At 43.5% G+C, this 23,547-nt stretch overlaps 1 protein-coding gene across 2 annotated transcripts in view; it reads left to right on the top strand.

Annotated features, from left to right (window-relative positions):
* asip1 (agouti signaling protein 1) overlaps positions 1-23,547 on the top strand; it is an 82,991-nt gene that overhangs the window by 54,699 nt on the left and 4,745 nt on the right. Inside the window, exons 2-3 of one of the 2 annotated variants that reach the window (XM_080204367.1) lie at positions 7,810-7,885; positions 13,834-14,015. In XM_080204367.1, coding sequence (XP_080060493.1) covers positions 7,875-7,885; positions 13,834-14,015 — 193 coding nt within the window. In that variant the 5' untranslated portion in view covers positions 7,810-7,874. The remainder of the gene's footprint in view (positions 1-7,809; positions 7,886-13,833; positions 14,016-23,547) is intronic. The other variant, XM_080204368.1, reaches the window with a different exon arrangement.

The following is a 23,547-nucleotide window of genomic DNA, read 5'->3' as shown; positions in this document are numbered from 1 at the left end:
CAAATCTGGCTCGGTCATTGAAGACAGAGGGTAGCAGTGGAAGATTGCATTTCTGAATGGAGGGCTGTGACAAGTGCTGTTCCTCGGGGATCAGTGCTGAGACCTTTGTTGTTTGTAATATATATATAATTGATTTGGAGGAAAATGTAAATGATTTAATTAGTAAGTTTGCAGATGATACAAAGGTTGCTGGATTTGCTGATAGCGATGAGGACAATCAGAGGACACAGCAGGATATAGATTGGTTGGAGACTTGGGCAGAGAGATGGCAGATGAAATTTATTCTGGACAAATGTGAGGTAATGCATTTTGGAAGGTCTAATACAGATAGGAAATATACAGTATATGGCAAGGCCCTTAAAAGTACGGATAGGCAGAGGAATCTGGATGTACAGGTACACAGGTCACTGAAAGTGGCAATGCAAGTGGAGGAAAAATCAGGAAGGCATATGGCGAGCTTGCCTTCATCAGTCGGAGCATTGAGTTTAAAAATTGACAAATCATGTTGCAGCTTTATAGAACCTTCATTAGGCCTACTTGGAATGTAGTGCTGAACTCTGGGTTCATGCGGCAAGTGGGGGACAGGGCCTCATCGCACAAGAGAGGCTGGAATCAGTGCACTGAGCTGGCCACTGCGCATGTACTGATCTGCCAGTGGGGAGATCGGCACATGCGCACTGGCCTCCCATTGCTGCCTACTGATCAGCAGCCTCCTGATTGCTTCCCAGGCACCCCTTCCCGATTGTCAGTTTTCCAATGCACCCCCCCCGCCCCCCCCATCACCGGCCTACCTGACCACCCCTGCCCTTTCAGGCCAACCCCAATCACCAGTCCTTTTTGGTCAGCCCCAATCTCCCCCCATGTGCAGCCCTGACCCCGCCATGTGCAGCCCCGATACCCCCATATGCAGCCCCAATCCGCACTATACGCAGTCCCGATATCCCTCCCACCACATGCAGCTCTGATCCTCCTACATCTAGCCCAATCTCTCCTCCCATATTGAGCCCCGATCTCCCCCACCATGTGCAGCCCCAATCCCCCCATATCCAGCTCAATCTCCCCCCCCACATGCAGCCCCCATCTTCCCCCCACCATGAGCAACCCCGATCACCCCTCATCATATGCAGCCCTGATCTCCCCGCAATGTGCAGCCCCAATGTTCTCATCTCCAATGTGAGAGTGTGCACGAGAGCGAGGGGGTGTATGTGTGTGTGTGTATAAGAGAGAGAGAGGGTGTGTGTGTTTATAAGAGAGGGAATGTGTATGAGTGAAAGCATGTGAGAGAGAGGAAGTGTTTGTGGGAGAGAGTGCATGTATATGTGTGTGTGAGAAGAGAGAGAGAAAGAGAATGTTTATGTGAGAGTGTGTGTATATGTGAGTGAAATTATGTGTGTGTGAGAAAGAGAGAGAGAGAAAAAGAATGTTTATGTGAGAGAGTGTGTATATATATGAGTGAAATTATGTGTGCCCTAATCCCTCACATCCCTCATGCATGTCCATGTCAACACACGCCTCCCACTCACCCCCACTCTGTTTCTCTCTCCACAGATGCTGCTGGACCTGCTCAATATTTCCAGCATTTTCTGTTTTTATTTCAAACTTCTATCAGTCTTTACATCAAAGACGGCTGACCCTTTAATGATATATTCAAACTGTAAACTCAGAGCAGCTGTTGAGACAATTGTAGTTTCAGGAACTCAGCTAAGCATTTATAATGGCACAAAAATGCTAATGAAGAACTCTATTAAAAATACACATCTAGAAGGCAGTGTTTTTCTCACCTACACCCAATAATCTGTCAATTAAAGCAGTCCAGCAAAGATTCTTTTATGTTTCACTAACAGCTTCAATGTGACATTTTTATTTAAAGAGCAGGAGATTTAAAAATAAACTTCAGATCATACCATCTACATAAGAATATAACATAAGAAATAGGAGCAGGAGCAGGCCATCCAGCCCTTCGAGCCTGCCCCACCATTCAATAAGATCATGGCTGATCTGTCGTGGCTCAGTTCCACTTTCCCGCCCTCTCCCCATAACCCTTAATCCCCTCTCCTATCAAAAACCCATCAACCCGCGTCTTAAAAATATTTAGCGAGGCAGCCTCCACCACTTCAACGGGCAGAGAATTCCAGAGATTCACCACCCTTTGAGTGAAGAAGTTCCTCCTCAACTCCGTTCTAAACCGCCCCCCTTTTATCTTCAGGCTGTGCCCCCTAGTCCTATTGTCTTTTTTGAGCGGGAAGAGTCTTTTCACCTCTATCCTATCCATCCCATTCATCATCTTATACGTCTCAATGAGATCTCCTCTCATTCTTCTAAACTCTAACGAGTACAAGCCCAGTTTATTCAGCCTCTCCTCATAGCTCAACCCCCTCAACTCCGGTATCAGCCTAGTAAACCTCCTCTGCACTCCCTCCAAGGCCAAAATATCTTTGCGCAGGTGCGGCGCCCAAAAATGCACACAGTACTCCAGTTGCGGCCTCACCAATGCCCTATACAGCTGCAGCAAGACCTCCCTACTTTTATATTCAGCACTCTTCAAGAGTGATTACATCTATTTCATAAATTGAGACTCCCACACTGCATATTAACATCTTTTCAATACCCAAAATTATATAGAAATATAGAACATTACAGCACAGTACAGGCCCTTCGGCCCTCAATGTTGTGCCGAGCTATGTCCAGTCCCAAGATCAAGCTATCTCCTCCGTGTAATTCTGGAGTGCTCTATGTGCCTTTCCAATAACCGCTTGAAAGTTCACAAAGTTTGATGAAGGTAAATTAAATGCTCTACAGCATTGCTCATCATATCACTGGGTAACCTCTCATTCCTTTCAACTCTGCACCATGGTTTCAATCATCCCAGTTGTTTGGCATATTCTCCTAAAATGGCATAGTGGTATTGTCACTGGACTAGTAATCCAGGGATCTAGGATAATGCTCTGTGGACCAGAGTTCAAATCTCACCAGGGTAGAGGAATTAAAAGTTTAATGATGACCATGAAACCATCAACGATTGTCTTAAAAACCCGTCTGGTTCACTAATGTCTTTTCAGGGAAGGAAATCTGCTACCCTTACCAGTCTGGCCTACATGTGACTCCAGATCCATAGCAATGTGGTTGACTCTTAAATGTCCACTGAAATAGCTTCCACAAGCCACTCAGTTCAAGGGCAATAAGAGATGGCCCCTCCAGTGACGCTTACATTCCATGAATGAATAAAAAAACTGTCTTGTTGCCTTTGCTGTTCCTTCATGTGGATCCTAATAACTTATGCAATGAGATCTCACTTTCTACCATGACTTTATAGGAAGGAAGCAACTGGTCTTTTCAAATCCTCCTGTGGCTTGTTCCTCCCTTTCTGCATAACCTCCTCTTCCTCTTCAACCCAATGGGATCTCTGCCCTTTCCCAATTCTGGTCTCCTGTGCATCTTGTGCACTAATCACATCACCAATTCCAGCTGTCCTTAGGTCTGTTTGAACTCAGCACTAAGTTCAAATTGCCCTCCTGGGTTTGGGTTTCCCTCTTGCGTGACCTCGTCCTCCATGCTGACAAAAAACTAATCTGCTAGAAATGGAGTGGAGCTCCCACACTTGAGTCCCACAAACCATTTTATACAGTATGTGAAAATTCAGCTCTCTATGCTGAATGAATTGAAAGAATTTTGGACAATTGGAATTCTATACAACAGGTATTTTCTTAACCAAATAATTGTCCAGTCTCTTTTTAATCTATTCAACATTTGTTAGTTTATTGTTGTGTCTTGAAGTACAAGAAGGAACAACTTCTAACTCTTGATCTCATTTAAGCTTTCTCTTTTTTTGGACTAATTGCCTGTGACTCTACAATCACAGCTTAAGCTAAATGAAAACAGAAAATGCTGGATAAACTCAGCAGTTCTGGCAGCATCTGTGGAGAACAAAAAAAAAGTTAATGCTTCGAGTCCATATGACTTATTCAGAGCTGAAGAGGAGTAGAAATAGGATGAATTATAAAGTTGGAAAGGTGGGTGGAGAAGATGGAGCAGAAATAGCGAGAAACCTAGAAAAGAATGGTTTGATCGAGCAGACTCAGCACGGACTCGTTAAGGGGAAGTCATGTTTGATGAATTTATTGGATTTCTATGAGGATGTGACTAGTGCGGTAGACAGAGGGGAACCGGTGGATGTGGTGTTTTTAGATTTCCAAAAGGCGTTTGATAAGGTGCTTCACAAAAGGTCGCTACAGAAGGTTAGGGTGCACGGAGTTGGGGGTAAGGTGTTAGCGTGGATAGAGGATTGGCTGTCTAATAGGAGTAAAAAGTCTGACAACACCAGGTTTAAGTCCAACCGATTTATTTGATAGTAAACTCACAAGCTTTCGGGGTTTGCCCCTTCGTCAGGTGAATGGAGAGTTCTGACCTCAGACAGAGCATATCTGATTCTATATATCAGATTCATATAGAGCTTATGCTCTGTCTGAGGCCAGAACTCTCCATTCACCTGACGAAGGGGCAAACCCCAAAAGCTTGTGAGTTTACTATCAAATAAATCGGTTGGACTTAAACCTGGTGTTGTCAGACTTTTTACTGTGTTTACCCCAGTCCAACACCGGCATATCCACATCATGTCTAATAGGAAGCAGAGAGTTGCTATCAATGGGTGATATTCTGGTTGGCAGTTGGTGATTAGTGGAGTGCCGCAGGGATCAGTGCTGGGGCCTCAACTCTTTACCATTTATATAGATGATCTGGAGGAGGGGGCTGAGTGTAGGGTGACGAAATTTGCTGATGACATGAAGATAAGTGGAAAAACTAATTGCGTGAAGGGTGTGGAAAGTCTGCAGAGAGATCTGGATAGGCTGAGCGAGTGGGCGAGGACCTGGCAGATTGAGTATAATGTTAGCAAGTGTGAGGTTATCCACTTTGGCAGAAATAATAGTAGGAGGGATTATTATTTAAAAGGCAAACAGCTGCAGCATGCTATGGTGTAGAGGGACCTGGGGGTCCTTGTGCACGAGTCGCAAAAACCCAGTGTGCAGGTGCAGCAGGTGATCAAGAAGGCGAATAGAACGTTGGCCTTCATAGCAAGGGGGATAGAATATAAAAGTAGGGAGGTCTTGCTGCAACTGTACAGGGCACTGGTGAGGCCACAGCTGGAGTACTGTGTGCAGTTTTGGTTGCTGCACTTGCGGAAGGATATATTGGCCTTGGAGGGAGTGCAGAGGAGGTTCACTAAGCTGATACCGGAGATGAGGGGGTTGGCCAGTGAAGAGAGACTAAATAGACTGGGTCTGTACTCGTTAGAGTTTAGAAGGATGAGGCGGGATCTTATCAAGACGTATAAGGTAGTGAAGGGGATGGATAGGGTAGAGTTAGAGAGATACTTCCCGCTTAGAAAGGGTAGCAGGACTAGAGGACACAGCCTCAAGATAAGGGGGGGCAGTTTAGATCAGAGTTGAGGAAAAACTTCTTCACGCAAAGGGTGGTGAATCTCTGGAATTCTCTGCCCGTTGAAGTGGTGGAGGCTGCCTCGCTAAATATATTCAAGTCACGGGTAGATAGGTTTCTGATAGACAAGGGAATTAAGGGTTATGGGGAGAAAGCAGGAAAGTGGAATTGATCCACTTCAGATCAGCCATGATCTTATTGAATGGCGGGGCAGGCTCAAAGGGCTAGATGGCCTACTCCTGCTCCTATTTCTTATGTTCTTATGTAGAATAGAAGGTCGGGAATAGGTAGGAGCTAAGGAGACATTAACAAAGATGTCATAGATGCAAAGTAAAGGAAATGTTAATGATAGTATTATGACTGAAGAAGGTTGTGATAGTGGCAAAGGCAAGATAACAGCATTTGTTAATAGGAAAATAAAATGAAAGAACAGGTGAATAATGAATGTGTAGGGATGGGAGCGGGTGGGGGGGAACAAACAAAGAAAACACAATCAAGGGTCAAAATGGAGAAAAGAATACTCAGGTTAAAGTTGTTGAACTGTGTTGAATCCAAAAGTTTCTAATGGGCCTGACTGAAAGATGACAGGCGGAATTCTCCCAAAAAAATTCTAAATATCGCATTTGCATGAAAACAAGTAATCAGGCTCATTTTTTCAGTGGGAGTTCAGAGAGGAGTCGCCCACACTCTGTGAACTGCAGAGGCCACCAGCAAGAACATCATTAAATTTCAGGGGGCAAGGCCTATTCCCATTGAGAGACTGAAACCAGCGTGTTGAGCGGACCACTGTGCATGCAACGATTTGTCAGTGCCAAGATGGGCGCATGCACAGTGGCCTCGCACTGACCGCCTCCCTCTTTGACAGCCAGCTCACTCATTGGCCAGCTCTGGGACCCCTGCCACGTTGGCCCAAACAGTCCCCCTACCCCCACCACAACCCAACTGCTGGCACCCCAACCAGCCCCTCCCCTTCTCCCCCCACAACTTCCTGGCCCGCTCCGATCTCTCTAGCCCTCCCCCACACTGATACCGCCCCCCCAACAGTTAACCTCTCCCTACCTGCTGTTCCGATCTCTAACTGCTCTCTAGGCAGAGGGGAAGTGGGATACCCAATGATTGCCCCCTAGACCCCACCCCCAATAGACCCCAACTGCTTGGTGTTGCTCAATGTCTGATGAGCAGTGCCAAGGTTCCCCCTGGGTATTAGCAGTTTGCCCCTTGGGCATTGCCAGGGGCACAGTCTGGCACTGCCAAAATGCCCGTGCCCAAGGGCACGTTCCCCCCCCCCACCCCATCGGCTAATCCCCTGGTTGGCCCCGATTGGGTTGTTGGCGCTGTGAGACAGCAGTGCTAACAATTATGTCACCGTGCCGCCTATTTCCAGCATAGAGTTGACAACGCCAGAAATCCAGCACTGGAAGGTATGCTCAGGGCCGGATACCCGTGGATTGGACATTGCTTAAATCTATGGCCTGCTGCATTGACTTTTTAACATAGTGGGAAGGGAGAATCGCCCCCAAGGTATTGTTCCTTTAGCTTGCACTGGGCTTCAAAGGAGCATTGCAGCAGGTCAAGAACTGGACATGTTGGTATGAGAGCAAGACGGTGAGAAATAGCAAGTGACAGGAAGATTGCATTCAAGCTAAATGTGCATTTAAAAGTGTCTTTCATTTTAAAGATCTGAATTGTGATTTTTCTCAATCCTTTGCATATGGGACATCCTGTCACGTGAAAAAACTTTATCCGCAATGTTTTCTTTAAAGCTCAGTATCTTGAGCCTACTTTAAAATAGAGAATTTGATAATGCTTAAAAAAAGTTATGAGAAAACAGTAGGGGAGTAGGATTAGATTGTTTGACTCATCAAGAAAAACACTAGTGAGACTTGATAGGTCAAATAGTCTAGACACTATAACTTCCTGTAGCAAACCAATATATCTGCTTATCTGATTCTGGCTTGCGCAGCATTCCCAATTTTGACAGCGGGATGCCTTCAGCTGTCTGGGCTCTAAAGTTTGGAATTCTCTCCCCAAATCTCCGGCTCTCTATCTCATTTACTTTCTTTAAGACACCTTATTAAACCCATTGCTTTGATCAAGCTTTTGGCCATTGGTCCTAATATCCCTTTGTGAGGCTCAGTGTCAATTTTTTTTAATAGAATGCTCCTATGAAATGTTGTGAAACATTTTACTCAATCAAAGGTGCTATGTATGTGCAAGCTGCTGTTGTAACATTTCATGATTCTTTTCAGCAATGTAAAGATAATTCAGTTCCCCCACAATCTAAGAGTCTGTGCTTCCAAACTATCCCTGTTGTTCTTCATAGTGTGACAATATTGTGCCTTTAAAAAATGTATTTTTATCATGTTTCTTCTGAAGGGACTGTTTTATACTTCAACTCTGATTATGGTGCCAATTGTCTACAGCCAACAGGACATCTACAGATGCTCAGAAGGTTAATTGTTCCTAATTATTGGAATGTTTGTTTTAATCTGGGCTAATGCATTGTTATATTTGAGCGTGGTTCCCTGGCATTTCAGAGTAGGATTTGATTAGGTTTATTGAGGGTGGAGCTAGATTTACAGGGAGGAAAGAAGCAGGCACTTGCTGTTTGATTTTGAAAAGGAACAGCTGCTCTTCTTGCTCTCTGGAAATTGAAGTCTGGGACATGCTAGAAAATAGTATCTTCAAGACAGGAGGTGTTTTTTCCTCTCTCTCTGGAGTTCTGCTCTTTTGAGAAAAAAGATATCTCTCTGTATCTCTGTTCAAAGGGGTTAAAAGACTGGAGGACTGGGAATTCACAGAAGCCTGTGTGCCTTGCTAACTGATTCTGAAGAGGAGTTTCTGTCCATGGGTATATTGCTTAAATTATAATTATTAAAAGTAATAGCAGTTAAGAATTATATCTTGTCCTGTTGAAGTATTTCAATTGGTTAAAGTTATATTTTTGTTATATTTTAACTGTGTTGTTAAATAAAGTTTGTTTTAATAAAAGCTTCCTAGTGGGTCAATAGAATCAAACCTGAAGTGAAACACCTTATGCTTGCACTAATGCCAAAGTCAAAGCTATTTGAGATCTAGGTTAACTTCATAACATACCTTGGAGTTTCTCATCTGGTCTCTAACAGTGGTGCCCCAACAACTCTCTAACTATAGCTTCTGCAGAGCCCTAACATTGCCCAATGATTTTCTCTCCATGGTCACTCAGTTACCTCAGTATCTGAAAAACAGACTATCTAGTCATTAACGCATTGCTGTTTATGCAATCATGCTGTGAGCAAATTTCCTGTCATGTTTCCTACATTAGAGTGGTGACTACACTTCAAAGGTACTTAATTCGCTACAAAGAACTTTGAGAAGTCTCATGTTGTGAAAGTCTATATAAATGTAAGTCATTTTAACCCCAGAACTTTCCTTTTAAAGCCCTCTAAATCACCATCTTACACCCTCTTTCAAAAACCATTTCTTTCAATAGTCCAATTTTTCCCCTTTTCCTTTTATACAATGTCAACTGCAGTGCTTCCATTCTAAAGAATACTTAGATCCTTTTCAGTACATAGATGGCAGCTCTCTCATCGGACTCAAAGATGACTCACTCCAAAATTTGTACATGGGGAGGTGTTGGCCTAGTGGTGTTATTGCTAAACTAGTAATCAGAACTTCAGCTAATGTTCTGAGGACCTGGGTTCAAATCCTGCCATGACAGGTGGTGGAATTTGAATTCAATGAAAAAAAAATATGGAGTTAAGAATCTAACCACAAAATGATTGTCAGAAAAATTCATCTGGTTCACTAATGTCCTTTAGAGAAGGAAATCTGCTGTCCTTACCTGGTCTGGCCAACATGTGACTCCAGACCCACAGTAATGTGGTTGACTTTCAACTGCCCTTGGGCAACTAAGGATGGACAATAAATGCTGACCAGCTAGCAATGCCTGTGTCCCTTGAATGAATTAGAAGAACTTAAAGATAATACTCCTATTCGACAATCATTCCTCAACCAACAGATCAGCTAACCTGGTCTAGGGGATTTTCACAGTAACTTAGTGTCAATATAAGCCACTTGTGATACTAATAAATAAATATTTATTCCATTGCTGTCTGTAATGTTGACACAAGCATGTAAGATTTGAAAACCAGGAAGTAATATCAAAGAGCCTTACCAAAGTCCACAGAATAGTGGGAGAAATCAATAACACTAGAATAGAAAATAATAAGTTAATACGTGGGGTCAGAATAAGTTTAAAGTATTAAATCAGGGTTACTACATTTGTAAGTGCACATAGAGTGGTAAATAAGATTAGTGAGTTATAGTTGCAGATTACCATGTGCATATGACATTGTGGGTATAACAGAGATCTGGTCCAGAGAAGGACAAGACTGAGTGTTAAATATTCCAAGAGAAAACGTGCTCAAGAAAGATAGGAAAGAAAAGATGGGAGAGGTGGTGGTATTGATGAGGGAAAGCATTGCAGTGCTGGAGAAAGAGGGTGTCCAGAGGGACCAAGGGCAGATTATACTTGAAGAGTGGTCAGGAATAAAACAGTTGCAATTACATTGCTCAGTGTAGTCTATTGGCCATAACCTAGTGGGAAGAATGTAGAGGAACAAATTTTCAAGAAAATTACAGAAAGGTGCCAAAATTATAATGTTAGCTATAATGACGAACCGATGCAAATATAGGACACAAATCTGTTCTGGCGTGGCAGGCAGGAAAGCCAACATGATTCCCGCTGGGCGATTACCTTCATAGAATCCCTACAGAAGGAGGCCAATCAGCCCATCGAGCCTGCACCAACAACAATTCCACCCAGGCCCTATGCCTACAACCATTAGTTATTTACTCTGCTAGTCCCCCTGACTCATAAGAGATTATTTAGCATAGCCAATCAACCTAATCTGCCATCTTCGGAGTGTAGAAGGAAATCGAAGCGCCCGGGAGAAATCCACGCAGAGACGGGAAGAATGTGCAAACTCCACACAAACAGTGATTTGAGGTTGGAATTGAACACAGGTCCCTGGCACTCTGAGGCAGCAGTGCTGGCCACTGTGCCATTGTGGCACCCTCATGCAGTCCAACTTCCTGGTGCCATATCACTCAATGCAGGCCAAAAGCTTTGCATTACTCCTTCAGAGTTACTGCAGCTGTTGCTTGTACGGAAGAAGCTGGCAGATATGAGCAACCACATCCCAGGATATCAGATAATACCTCCAAGATTGCCTTTCATTCATTTCAAGATAAAAAGAATGCCTGCTATACATTCATAGTCAAACCAATGCTTGCCATTGATGTGGATCCTGTTCACCAATACCTTGACCTTCTTGAAGCCCCACTTCCTCTTGCTATGTCACTGAAACCACAAGCCTCATTCTCTCAGACAAACTTCTCTCCCCACCTCCCTGGACACCCATTGTCCCTCTCTTGCCTGAACACTGATGCATGGATGCCAAGAAAGCAAATGCAACATCTACTGTCCTCAAAGTCTTGGAAGAGGTGAGACTCACCAGATGCATGCGACTTGTATGCAGTCATAAAAATGAACATTCTACATTCTCACTGGTAGGGAACTTAATTTAGGAGGAGAATTTAATTCCAGTGAAGTGGTCTTTTAATACCCCTTGACATTCAATGGCATCGCTATCACTAAATCCCCAACTATCAACATTCTGGAGGTTAGTAGAAACTGAACTGGAATAGTCATGTAAATACTGTGGCTATAAGAGCAGGTAAGAAGCTGGGAATTCTGCGGCAAGTAACTCACCTCATGACTCTCCCAAGCTAGCCAACGTCTACAAGATACAAAAGAAAAATGCTGGAAAATCTCAGCAAGACTGGAGCATCTGTAAGGTGAGAAAAGAGCTGATGTTTCAAGTGCAGATGACCCTTAGTCAAAGCTTTTCTCTTCTTTTCTCTCCTTACAGATGCTGCCAGACCTGCTGAGATTTTCCAGCATTTTCTCTTTTGGTTTCAGATTCCAGCATCTGCAGTAATTTTCTTTTATCCGTTTTTTTTCTATAAGATACAAGTCAGGAGTGTAATGGAAAACTCTCCATTTTCCTGGATGAATATAAACCCGTTAACGCTCAAGAAGCTTGATACCATCCAGGACAAAGCAGCCCACTTGATTGGTACACCTTTCACAAATATTCATTCCCTCTACCATCGACAAACAGCGGCAGAAGTGTGTATCACCTACAGGATGCACTGCAGGAATTGCAGCAGTTTGGATTGCAACAGTTCAAGAAGGCAGTTCATCTCCACTTCTCTAGGGCTATTAGGGGTGGGCAATAAAAGCTGGCCTAGCCAGAAATGCTTAAATACTATAAAAATCAATATTAAAAAAATGCATGAGATGCTAATTATTGTAGCGCAAGCTAATACAATGAGGAAGCTTTAAATCATAACAGTGAATTATTGAACAATATTTATTACTATATACAGCCAAGCTCAGCACAGATAGAGGTTTAGTCCCACCGACTCCCAGGTTCACATTGCAGCTTCCACCTTCTTGGTCCTGTGCCTGAATAATCAATAGGCTGAAGTGTGTTCATTTTGTTCCATTAGGTCTCACAAGGGTCATGTGACCCATGAACAATCACCCTTGAAAGGGCCACACTTCCACATTCTGCTCCCCCTACTTAAATTTCCTTACAATCATGTTGAAAAAAATCCTTTTTTTAACCACTAAGTACAGCCATGAGGGAGAGAGGGTTGAACTTGATCCTAAAGGACAGGTGTAGCAGCACTATTCTAAAGTCCCTGAATAACAACATCATGCAAAAATGAAAGTGAGATTGATTTTGTCTAGGGGACATATGAGATAGTGTGGGAGGACCATGATACATTATGCTATGGGGTTCCTTCTTAGGAGGCACATTCACTTTTTGGTGTCAAGAATAAGATTCACATCAGTTACAAACGTCAATTTTGTTGTCCAAGAAGCAATAGAAAGCCAGTCATTTCAGCACTGTTAAAAGGATTGACAGTACTCTGTAACCTCACATCAAGTTTTGTCATTAACAGATTATAAGGTAGGAGTGAAGCTTAGAGAATGAAGGCAATATTGAAGGGACACAGCTGCATCATGCAAGCCTTCGCATCAATGTAGGGCAGTCAGGAGTTAACAATGAACATCAGTCACAGAATTATAGAATCCTACAGTGCAGAAGGAGGCCATTCAGCCCGTCATGTCTGCACCAACCACAATGCCACCTAGACCATATCCCCATGCATTTATCCTACTAGTCCCCCTGACACTAAGGGGCAATTTAGCATGGCCAATCAACCTAACCTGTACATCTTTGGACTGTGGAAAAAAAACAGAGCAACGAAGGAGACCCAAGCAGACACGGGGAGAATGTGCAAACTGCACACAGACAAGATTTTTAATTTTTTATGACTGATTTTTAGTGCAGCGGGCTGGGAGAATCGCGCATCGGCCAAATCGCGGGATTCCTGCGATCATTCACACCGCACTTAGGTCTCCCAGGCTTGGATTTCCTGCGCGACAGTGACACATTGGTAAGCACTGCTGCCTCACTGCGCCAGGGACCCGGGTTCAATTCCAGCCTTGGGTGACTGTTTGAGAAGTTTGCAAGTTCGCCCTGTGTCTGTGTAGGTCTCTTCCGGGTGCCTCAGTTTCCTCCCACAGTACAAAGGTGTGCAAGTTAGGTGGATTGGCTATGCTAAATTGTCCCTTAGTATCCAAAGATGTATAGGTTAGGATTTGATTGATTTATTATTATGACAATTTAAAACAAAAGTACAACTTTAAAGTGAGTGCAGGATTAGAGAGAACTGGGTATTGATGTCAATCGTCATTGAAGGTGGTAGGCTAGTTGAAAGTACAGTTAATAAAGCATCAAGTATTCTAAGCTTCATTAATAGGTACATAGAATACAAGAGCAAGGAGGTTATGTTGAATTTGTATAAGACACTTGTTTGGCCTCAGCTGGAGTGTTGCATCCAATTCCAGCACTGCACTTTAAGAAAGATGTTAAGAAATAGGGAATGAAGAAAAGATCCATGAGAATAATTCCAGGGATGAGGAACTTCAATCAGGAAATAAATTGAAGAAGTTGCAGCTGCTTTCCTTCAAAAAGAGAAAGCCGAGAGGAGACTCAATAGAAGTATTCAAAAGGCGGTGCAAACTGAGTGGGTCTGTTGCACTGTAACAAATCTGTGAAACTATATGAAAAATTCTGATATCTTCCTTTGTAAATAGCGCTTGGCATCTTTGCCTAAATAACAAAAGTGATTACACTTCAAGAGTATTTTATTGAGTGTAAAGTGGTTCAGGCTATATTCAGGGTGGAAAAAGCACTATTTATTTATCATTGAAAATATGTTGTCTTTGTTGAAGATGCACAAGTAATAAACTGTTTTATTTTATCTATTTTTTAGTTCTCCAACATTCAAGATGGCTAGGGCTATGCACTTTTGCTGGATTCTCCAATACACCTGTTGTCTCCTTGTATACTCACATCTAGTTATGGAAGAAAAATCCCCTGGAACTCCACAAAACAAGAATATTTCTGATCTCCATCCTGAGAGGCAATCCATGAACACTGGCATTTCCATAGTAGGTTAGTCATGAGATTGTCTGATAACTCAGTGTTGGGGAGATGAGGCAGGTGCGGGGAAGCAAGGTGGAGCAAAGAGATTTATTTAACTTAGTTGCTTGGCATTCAAACTGAGGGTCAAACAGTCAATGGAGATTTTGACAATCACTTCCAATATGATTGAGCAATTAAGTTATTTTGTTTAAAGCATTCAGCATTCTACTATTGAAGGATTCTCCTTGGTTTTGACTTGATCCTGAAATAGTCTGCTCTCCGATTACAGCATTGACATGCAGAGGTTACAAACAGCTCTGAACTTGGTATTTAACATAATGATTCCAATTTGCTTCATATATCATTTGAATTTTTCAATTAACTTTCAACATCTTTCTGGGAAAATGCTAACTTTGTTATGAAATAAAATTCATGTCTCTAATTTCCTTGGGGATTCTCCCAATCAGCCACAGTAACTGAAAATTGTGAAAACTGAATATTTGGGTTACATGCTTAACTCAGTTAATTGAAAAAAAAGTTACAAGCAAACTCTTAAGAGCCAAATTTCTGGAAATACCACTCTTAAACCAGAAATGTAATGGAGTAGAATTCCCATCTGTCCTTGGATATGAATAGAGACCTGACCCCAAACCATATGTGTAGGATTATTTAAATAGCTGGAGCGGGCACAGCAGGGCTACTACCCTCTCTGGCAGAGATCCTGACAATAAGAACAGGGGAAAGGATGAAAGGTTTGACTGAATTTTAAAAATTCTCATAAAGGAATAGGGAGACACTGGTGTATTGATATTGTTGCTGGACTAGTAATCCAGAGACCCAGGGCATTGCTCTGGGGATTCAGGTTCAGATCACACCACAGCAGGTGGTGGAATTTAAACTCAACAAAATATCTAGAATTAAAATGGTGGCCATGAAATGATTTTCGTAAAAACCCATTTGGTTCACTAGTGTCCTTTAATGGTGCCATGAAAGTCCTCAACATTGACTCTGAAGTCTCACAGCACCAGGTCAAACTTGAGCAAGGAAAGCTCCTGCTGATTACTGCATACCATCACCCTTCAGCTGATGAATTAGTATTCCTCCATGTTGAACACCACTTGGAGGAGGCACTGGTGAGGATGTAGAATGTACTCTGGGTGGGGGCTTCAATGTCCATCACCAAGAGTGGTTTGGTAATACCACAACAGGCTGAGCTGCTTGGGTCCTAAAGGACAAAGCTTCTAGACTGGGACTATGGCAGGTGGTGAGGGAATCAACAAAAGGGAAGAACATATCTGATTTGATTCTCACCAACCTGCCTGTTGCAGATGCATCTGTCCATGAATGACCACCGCACAGTCCTTGTAGAAATTTCTTCACACTGAGGATACCCTCCATTCTGCTATACGTAAAGAGATAGACCTCAAATAGATCAAGACTGGGCTTCTATGAGGTGCTGTGGGCCATCAGCAGCAGAATTGTACTCAACCACAATCTGTAACCAAATGGCCTGGCACATCCCCCATCTACCATGATGACCAAGCCAAGGGACCAACCTTGGTTCAATGTAGAATGCAGGAGGGCATGCCAGGAGCAACACCAGACATACCTAGAAATGAGTCGTCAACCTGGTGAAGCTACAAAACAATACTAAGTACATGCCAAACAGCATAAGCAGCAAATAATAGACGGAGCTAAGCAATCTCACAACAAACTAATCGGATCTAGTCCTGCCACATCCAGCTGTGAACGGCAGTGGACAAGTAAACAACTCAGTGGAGGAGACTTCACAAATATCCCCATCCTCAGTGATGCAGGAGCCCAGCACATTAGTGCAATAAGGATCCCTGGGACCTGATGAAGTGTAGCCCAAGACATTGTAGGAGGTTAGGGAGGAAATTGTGGGTTGCCTAGCAGAGATATTTGAATTATCAACAGCCACAGATGAGGTGCCTGAAGATTGGAAAGTGGCAAACGTGTTTTTGTTTAAGAAGGGCTGCAGGAAAAAGCCTGGAAACTACAGGCCAGTGAGCCTAACATTTGTGGTGATTAAGTTAGAAGGTATTTTGAAAGACAGGATCTGCAGGCATTCATAGAACATAGAACACAGAACATTACAGCGCAGTACAAGCCATTCGGCCCTCGATGTTGTGCCGACCTGTGAAACCAATGTAAAGCCCATCTAACCTACACTATTCCAATAGCATCCATATGTTTATCCAATGACCATTTAAATGCCCTTAATGTCGGCAAGTCCACTAGTGTTGCAGACAGGGCATTCCATGCCCTTCTGAGTAAAGAACCTACCTCTGACATCTGTCCTATATCTATCACCCCTCAATTTAAAGCTATGTCCCCTCATGCTAGCCATCACCATCTGAGGAAAAAGGCTCTCACTGTCCACCCTATCTAATCCTCTGATCATCTTGTATGCCTCTATTAAGTCACCTCTTAACCTTCATCTCTCTAACAAAAACAGCCTCAAGTCCCTCAGCCTTTCCTCATAAGACCTTCCCACCATACCAGGCAACATCCTGGTAACTCTCTTCTGCAACCTTTCCAATGCTTCCACATCTTTCCTATAATACGGCGACCAGAACTGTACACAATACTCCAAGTGCAGCGGCACCAGAGTTTTGTACAGTGCAACATGACCTCATGACTCCGAAACTCAATCCCTCTACCAATAAAAGCTAACACACAGTACGCCGTCATAACAACCCTATCACCTGGGTGCCAACTTTCAGGGATCTGTGCACATGGACACCGAAATCTCTCTGCTCATCCACACTACCAAATATCTTACCAGTACTCTGTATTTCGCTTACTCCTTCCAAAGTGAATCACCTCACACTTTTCTGCATTCAACTCCATTTGCCACCTCTCAGCCCAACTCTTATCTATGTCCCTCTGTAACCTACAACATCCTTCCACATTGTCCACAACTCCATAGACTTTAGTGTCATCTGCAAATTTACTAACCCATCCTTCTACGCCCTCATCCAGGTCATTTATAAAAATGACAAACAGCAGTGGCCCTAAAACAGATCCTTGCAGTACACCACTAGTAACTGAACTCCAGGATGAACTTTTCCCATCAACCACCACCCTCTGTCTTCTTACAGCTAGCCAATTTCTGATCCAAACCGCTAAATCACCAACAATCCCATGCATCTGTATTTTTTGCAATAGCCTACCGTGGGGAACCTTATCAAACACTTTATTGAAATCCCTATCCACCACATCCACCTCTATGGTTACCTTCTCAAAGAACTCAATAAGGTTTGTGAGGCACGACCTACCCTTCACAAAACCGTGTTGACTATCCCTAATCAAATTATCCCTTTCTAAAAGGTTATAGGTTATAAATCCTATCTCTTATGATTCTTTCCAAAACTTTGCCCACTACAGAAGTAAGGCTCACTGGTCTATAATTACCAGGGTTGTCTCTACTCTCCTTCTTGAATAAGGGGACAACATTTGCTATCTTCCAGTCTTCTGGCACTATTCCCATAGACAATGATGACATAAACATCAAAGCCAAAGGCACATCAATCTCCTCCCTAGCTTCCCAGAGAATCCTAGGATAAATCCCATCCGGCCCAGGGGACTTATCTATTTTCACACTTTCCAGAATTGCTAACCTAGAACATTTTCTAACCTAGAAAAGAACAGTTTGATCAAGCAGACGCAGCATGGATTCGTGAAGAGGAAGTCGTGTTTAACGAATTTACTGGATTTCTATGAAGATGTGACTAGTGCGGTAGACCGAGGGGAACCGGCGGATGAGGTGTTTTTAGATTTCCAGAAGGTGTTCAATAAGGTGCCTCACAAAAGGGTGCTGCAGAAGGTTAGGATACATGGAGTTGTGGGTAAAGTGTTGGTGTGGATTGAGGATTGGTTATCTAATAGGAAGCAGACAACTGGAATCAATGGATGCTTTTCTGGTCGGCAGTTGGTGACTAGTGGAGTGCTGCAGGGATCGGTGCTGGGACCTCAACTGTTTACCATTTACATAGATGATCTGGAGGAGGGGGCTAAGTGTAGGGTAACAAAATTTGCTGATGACATGAAGATGAGTGGAAAAGCAAATTGTGTGGAAGGCGCGGAAAGTCTACAGAGAGATCTGGATAGGCTGAGTGAGTGGGCAAGGACCTGGCAGATAGAGTATAACGTTAGCAAATGTGAGGTTATCCACTTTGGTAGAAATAATAGTAAGAGGGATTATTATTTAAAGGGTGAAAAGCTGCAGCTTGCTACAGTGCAGAGGGATCTGGGGGTCCTTGTGCACGAATCACAAAAACCCAGTCTGCAGGTGCAGCAGATGATCAAGAAGGCGAATGGAATGTTGGCCTTTATAGCGAGGGGGATAGAATATAAAAGCAGGGAGGTCTCGCTGCAACTGTACAAGGCACTGGTGAAGCTGCAACTGGAGTACCCTTATTTGCGAAAGGATATATTGGCCTTGGAGGGAGGACAGAGTAGGTTCACTAGGCTGATACCGGAGATGAGGGGGTTAGCTTATGAAGAGAGATTGAATAGACTGGGTCTGTACTCGTTAGAGTTTAGAAAGCTGAGGGGGGATCTTATAGAGTCTTACAAGGGGCTAGATAGGGTAGAGGTAGAGAGATTCTTAGAAAGGAAAACAGAACTAGAGGGCACAGCCTCAAAATAAGGGTGGGGCAGTTTAGAACGGAGTTGAGGAGAAACTTCTTCACTCAAAGGGTGGTGAATCTCTGGAATTCTCTGTCCATTGAAGTAGTGGAGGCTACCTCGTTGAATATATTTAAGTCATGGGTAGATAGATTTCTGATAGACAAGGGAATTAAGGGTTATGGGGAGAAAGCAGGTAAGTGGAACTGATCCACTTCAGATCAGCCATGATCTTATTGAATGGCGGGGCAGGCTCGAAGGGCTAGATGGCCTACTCCTGCTCCGATTTCTTATGTTCTTACGTTCTAACACCTCCTCCTTATGAACCTCAATCCCGTCTAGTCTAATAGTCTGTATCTCAGTATTCTCCTTGACGACGTTGTCTTTTTCCTGTGAATACTGATGAAAAATATTCATTTAGCGCCTCTCCTATCTCTTCAGACTCCATGCACAACTTCCCACTACTGTCCTTGACTGGCCCTAATCTTACCGTAATCATTCTTTTATTCCTGACATACCTATAGAAAGCTTTAGGGTTTTCCTTGATCCTATCTGCCAAAGACTTCTCATGTCCCCTCCTGGCTCTTCTTAGCTCTCTCTTTAGGTCCTTCCTGGCTAACTTGTAACTCTCAAGCATCCTAACTGAGCCTTCATGTCTCATCTTTACGTAAGTCTCCTTCTTCCTCTTCACAAGGAACTTCTTTAGTAAACCACGGTTCCCTTGATCGACCACTTCCTCCCTGCCTGACTGGTGTATACTTATCAAGGACACGCAGTAGCTGTTATTTGAACAAGCCCCATATTTCAACTGTGCCCATCCCTGCAGGTTCCTTCCATATCCTATGCATCCTAAATCTCGCCTAATCGCATCATAGTTTCCTTTCCCCCAGCTATAACTCTTGCCCTGCGGTATATACCTATCCCTTTCCAATGCTAAAGTAAACGTAACCGAATTGTGGTCACTATCACCAAAGTGCTCACCTACCTCCAAATCTAACACCTGGCCTGGTTCATTAGCCAGTACCAAATCCAATGTGGCCTTGCCTCTTGTTGACTTATCTACATACTGTGTCAGGAAACCCTCCTGCACAACTGGACAAAAACTGACCCATCTAAAGTATTCAAACTATAGCATTTCCAGTCAATATTTGTAAAGTTAAAGTCCCCCATAACAACTACCCTGTTACTTTTGCTCTTATCCAGAATCATCTTTGCAATCCTTTCCTCTGGAACTTTTTGGAGGCCCATAGAAAACTCCCAATAGGGTGACCTCTCCTTTCCTGTTTCTAACCTCAGCCCATTCTACCTCAGTAGATGAGTCCTCATCAAATGTCCTTTCTGCCACACTAATATTGTCCCTCACTAACAATACCACACCTCCCCGTCTTTTACCACCTTCCCTGATCTTACTGAAACATCTAAACCTGCAACAACCATTCCTGTCCCTGCTCTAATCATGTCTCTGAAATGGCCACAACATCGAAGTCCCAGGTACCAACCCATGCTGCAAGTTCACCCATCTTATTCCGGATGCTCCTGGCGTTGAAGTAGACACACTTTAAACCACTTTCCTGCCTGCTCGTACATTCCTGCAACCTTGAAACCTTATTCGTGACCTCACTACTCTCAACCTCCTGTACAATTTGAGCTACAATTCAGGTTCCCATCTCCCTTCTGAATTAGTTTAAACCCTCCCGAAGAGCATTAGCAAATTTCCCCCCCAGGATATTGGTACCCCTCTGGTTCAGGTGTAGACCATCCCGTTTGTAGATGTCCCACCTACCCCAGAATGAGCCCCAATTATCCAGGTATCTGAACCCCTCTCTCCTACACCATCTCTGTAGTCACACGTTCAATTGCTTTCTCTCCCTATTCCTCACCTCACTAGCATGTGGCACAGATAACAAATCAGAGATAACAACTGTTTGTTCTAGCTCTAAGCTTCCACCTTAACTCCCTGAATTTCTGCCTTACATCCCCATCCCTTTTCCTACCTATGTCCTTGGTGCCTATGCAGACCACGACTTGGGGCTGATCCGCCTCCCCCTTAAGGATCCCGAAAACACGATCTGAAACATCACGGACCTGCCATCTGGGAGGCAATATACCAACTTTGAGTCTCTCTTGTTTCCATAGAATATCCTATCTGTCCCCCTAACTATGGAGTCCCCAATGACTAATGTTCTACTGCTCTCCCCCCTTCCCTCCTGAGCAACAGGGACAGATTCTGTGCCAGAGACCGGTACCCATGGCTTACCCCTACTTAGTTGTCCCCCCCAACAGTATCCAAAATGGTATACTTGTTATACAGAGGAACGGCTACAGGAGATCACTGCACTGACTACTTCTTACCCCTTCTGACAGCCATCCAAGTATCTTCATTTCGAGGTGTAACTACCTCCCTGTATTTTTTATCTACAACTGTCTCTGCCTCCCGAATGATCCTGAGTTCATCCAGTTCCAGTTCCCTAACATGCTCTTCAAGGAGCTGGAATTGGGTGCACTTCCTGCAGGTGTACTCAGCTGGGACACTAATGGTGTCGCTCACCTCAAACATCCCTCAGGAAGAACATTGCACTGCCTGCACTACCATCCCTGCTAACTTCCCTTACTAAGAAATGAAAGAGAAAAGAAAAGCTTACCTGATTTCCCTCTAGTGGTGTAAGGTTAGAGGAAGTGGGTGGGTGGGTGGGTGGGAGGCCCTACAGGTGTAGGGTCTCGGGTTTACCAAACAACCAACTTACATACCTGTAGGGGAAAAAAAGTCCCAGAAGCCACTGCACCCTGGTAAGTTTTTAAATGGGGAACTTACCTTCCCAACTGCTCCTGCTGCAGAAATGGAATGAAATTTAGGGAGACAAAGACTGATTAGGGACAATCAGCATGGCTTCGTGAGTGGAAAACCATATCTCACAAATTTGACTGAGTTTTTTGAAGGGGTAACCAAGAAGGTAAATAAGGGCAGTGCAGTTGATGTTGTCTACATGGATTTTATCAAGGCCTTAAACAAGGTACCGCATGGTAGGTTGTTGCATAAGGTTCAATCTCACAGGATCTAGGGTGAGGTAGCTGATTGGATGCAAAATTGACTTGATAACAGAAGACAGAGAGTGGTTGTAGAGGGTTGTTTTTCAAATTGGAGGCCTATGACCAGTGGTGTGCCTTAGGGATTGGTGCTGGGTCCACTGTTATTTATCATTTATATTAATGATTTGGATGAGAATTTAGGAGGCATGGTTAGTAATTTGCAGATGACATCAAGATTGCTGGCATAGTTAACAGTGAAGAAGGTTATCTCGGATTGCAACGAGATCTTGATCAATTGAGCCAGTGAGCTGATAAACGGCAGATGGAGTTTAATTTAGATAAATGAGAGGTGATGCACTTTGGTAGATCAAACCAGGGCAGGGCTTATTCAGATAATAGTGGGGCATTGGGGAACTTATAGAACAAAGAGATCTAGGGGTACAGATTCATAGCTCCTTGAAAGTAGAAAGAATGTTATTATACTAGGGAAAGTGCAGAAAAGATTGGGACTACTGGGACTTAATGGTTTGAGTTATAAGAGGCTGGATAGACTGGGACTATTTTCCTCTGCAGCGTAGGAGGCTGAAGGGTGATCTTACTGAGGTCTATAAAATAATGAGGGGCATAGATCAGCTAGATAGTCAATATCTTTTCCCAAAGGTGGAAGAGTCTAAAATTAGGGGGCATAGGTTTAAGGTGAGATGGGAGAGATACAAAAGGGTCCAAAGAAGCAATTTTTTTTCACACAGAGGGTGGTGAGTGTCTGGAACAAGCTGCTGGGTGCAATTTTATCTGGCATAAATCACACTCTCTAGATTTTAGACAGTTACATGGGTAAGACGGCTCTTGAGAGATATGGGCCAAATGTGGACAATTGGACTGGCTTAGTGGTTAAGAAAAGGAGCAGCATGGTCAAGTTCTATAACTCTATGAATAAATAAGACTGCAGCACTCTTAATGATCTTAAGCCAGAAGTGCTCAGTGGATGATCCATCTCGGCCTCCTCCCAAGGTCCCCAGTATCACAGACATCTGTCTTCAGCCAATTCGATGTACTCCACATGATCTCAAGAAATGGCTGAAGATTTTGCTTTCTGCAAAGGCTAAGGGCCCTGACAATATTTCAGCAAAAGTAATGATGACTTGTGCTCCTGAACTTGCCATGTCCTGAGCTAAAACACTGGTATTTACCCAGCAATGTGGAAAGTTGCCCAAGTATGTCCTATTCACAGGAAAAAGGATAAACCCAATCAAGTCAATTACTGTCCCATCAATCTGCTCTTCGTAATTGATAGTGATGGAAAGGATCATCAACAGTGCTATCAGCACTGAGGATCAGAGGGACCTTGGTGTAAGTGTATACCAGATGCTTAAGGTAGCAGGATAGGTGGATAAAATATTTAAGAAGGTATATGGGTATACTTGCCTTTATTGGCCGAGGCATACGGAGTGATTTTGAGCCTGCAATCTTCATCTGCGGGAATTACAATGCATACTCAAAATCTAGAAAGTGTGATTTATGCCAGCGAGCTTCCAAGTTCCAATTTTGCCCCTCAATGATGGAGTGGCGCAAATCACGCTGCAAGACCGGAGAAAGCACATTTTAATCCATCAGCATATCATCAGCGAGCACACTTTCCAGGAGAGAGGAAAAATTGGATAGACTGGAGTTGTTTTCCTTGGAGCAGGGGAGACTGAGGGGGGGGCATGATTGAGATGTAGAAAATTATGAAGGGCATGGATAGAGTAGACAGGAAGGAACCTTTCTCTTGATAGAGGGATCAATGACAAGAGGGCATATATTTAAGGTAAGTTCCTCTCTCACTTACGTAGAATGCAGTGTTAGATTCATAGCTAGTGTGTAGAGAAAGATCAACTTAATA

Source organism: Carcharhinus amblyrhynchos, chromosome 16 (genome assembly GCF_965287045.1).
Source record: "Carcharhinus amblyrhynchos chromosome 16, sCarAmb.v2.hapA, whole genome shotgun sequence".
Taxonomy (NCBI): domain Eukaryota; kingdom Metazoa; phylum Chordata; class Chondrichthyes; order Carcharhiniformes; family Carcharhinidae; genus Carcharhinus; species Carcharhinus amblyrhynchos.
This window is presented reverse-complemented; position numbering and strand designations above follow the sequence as displayed.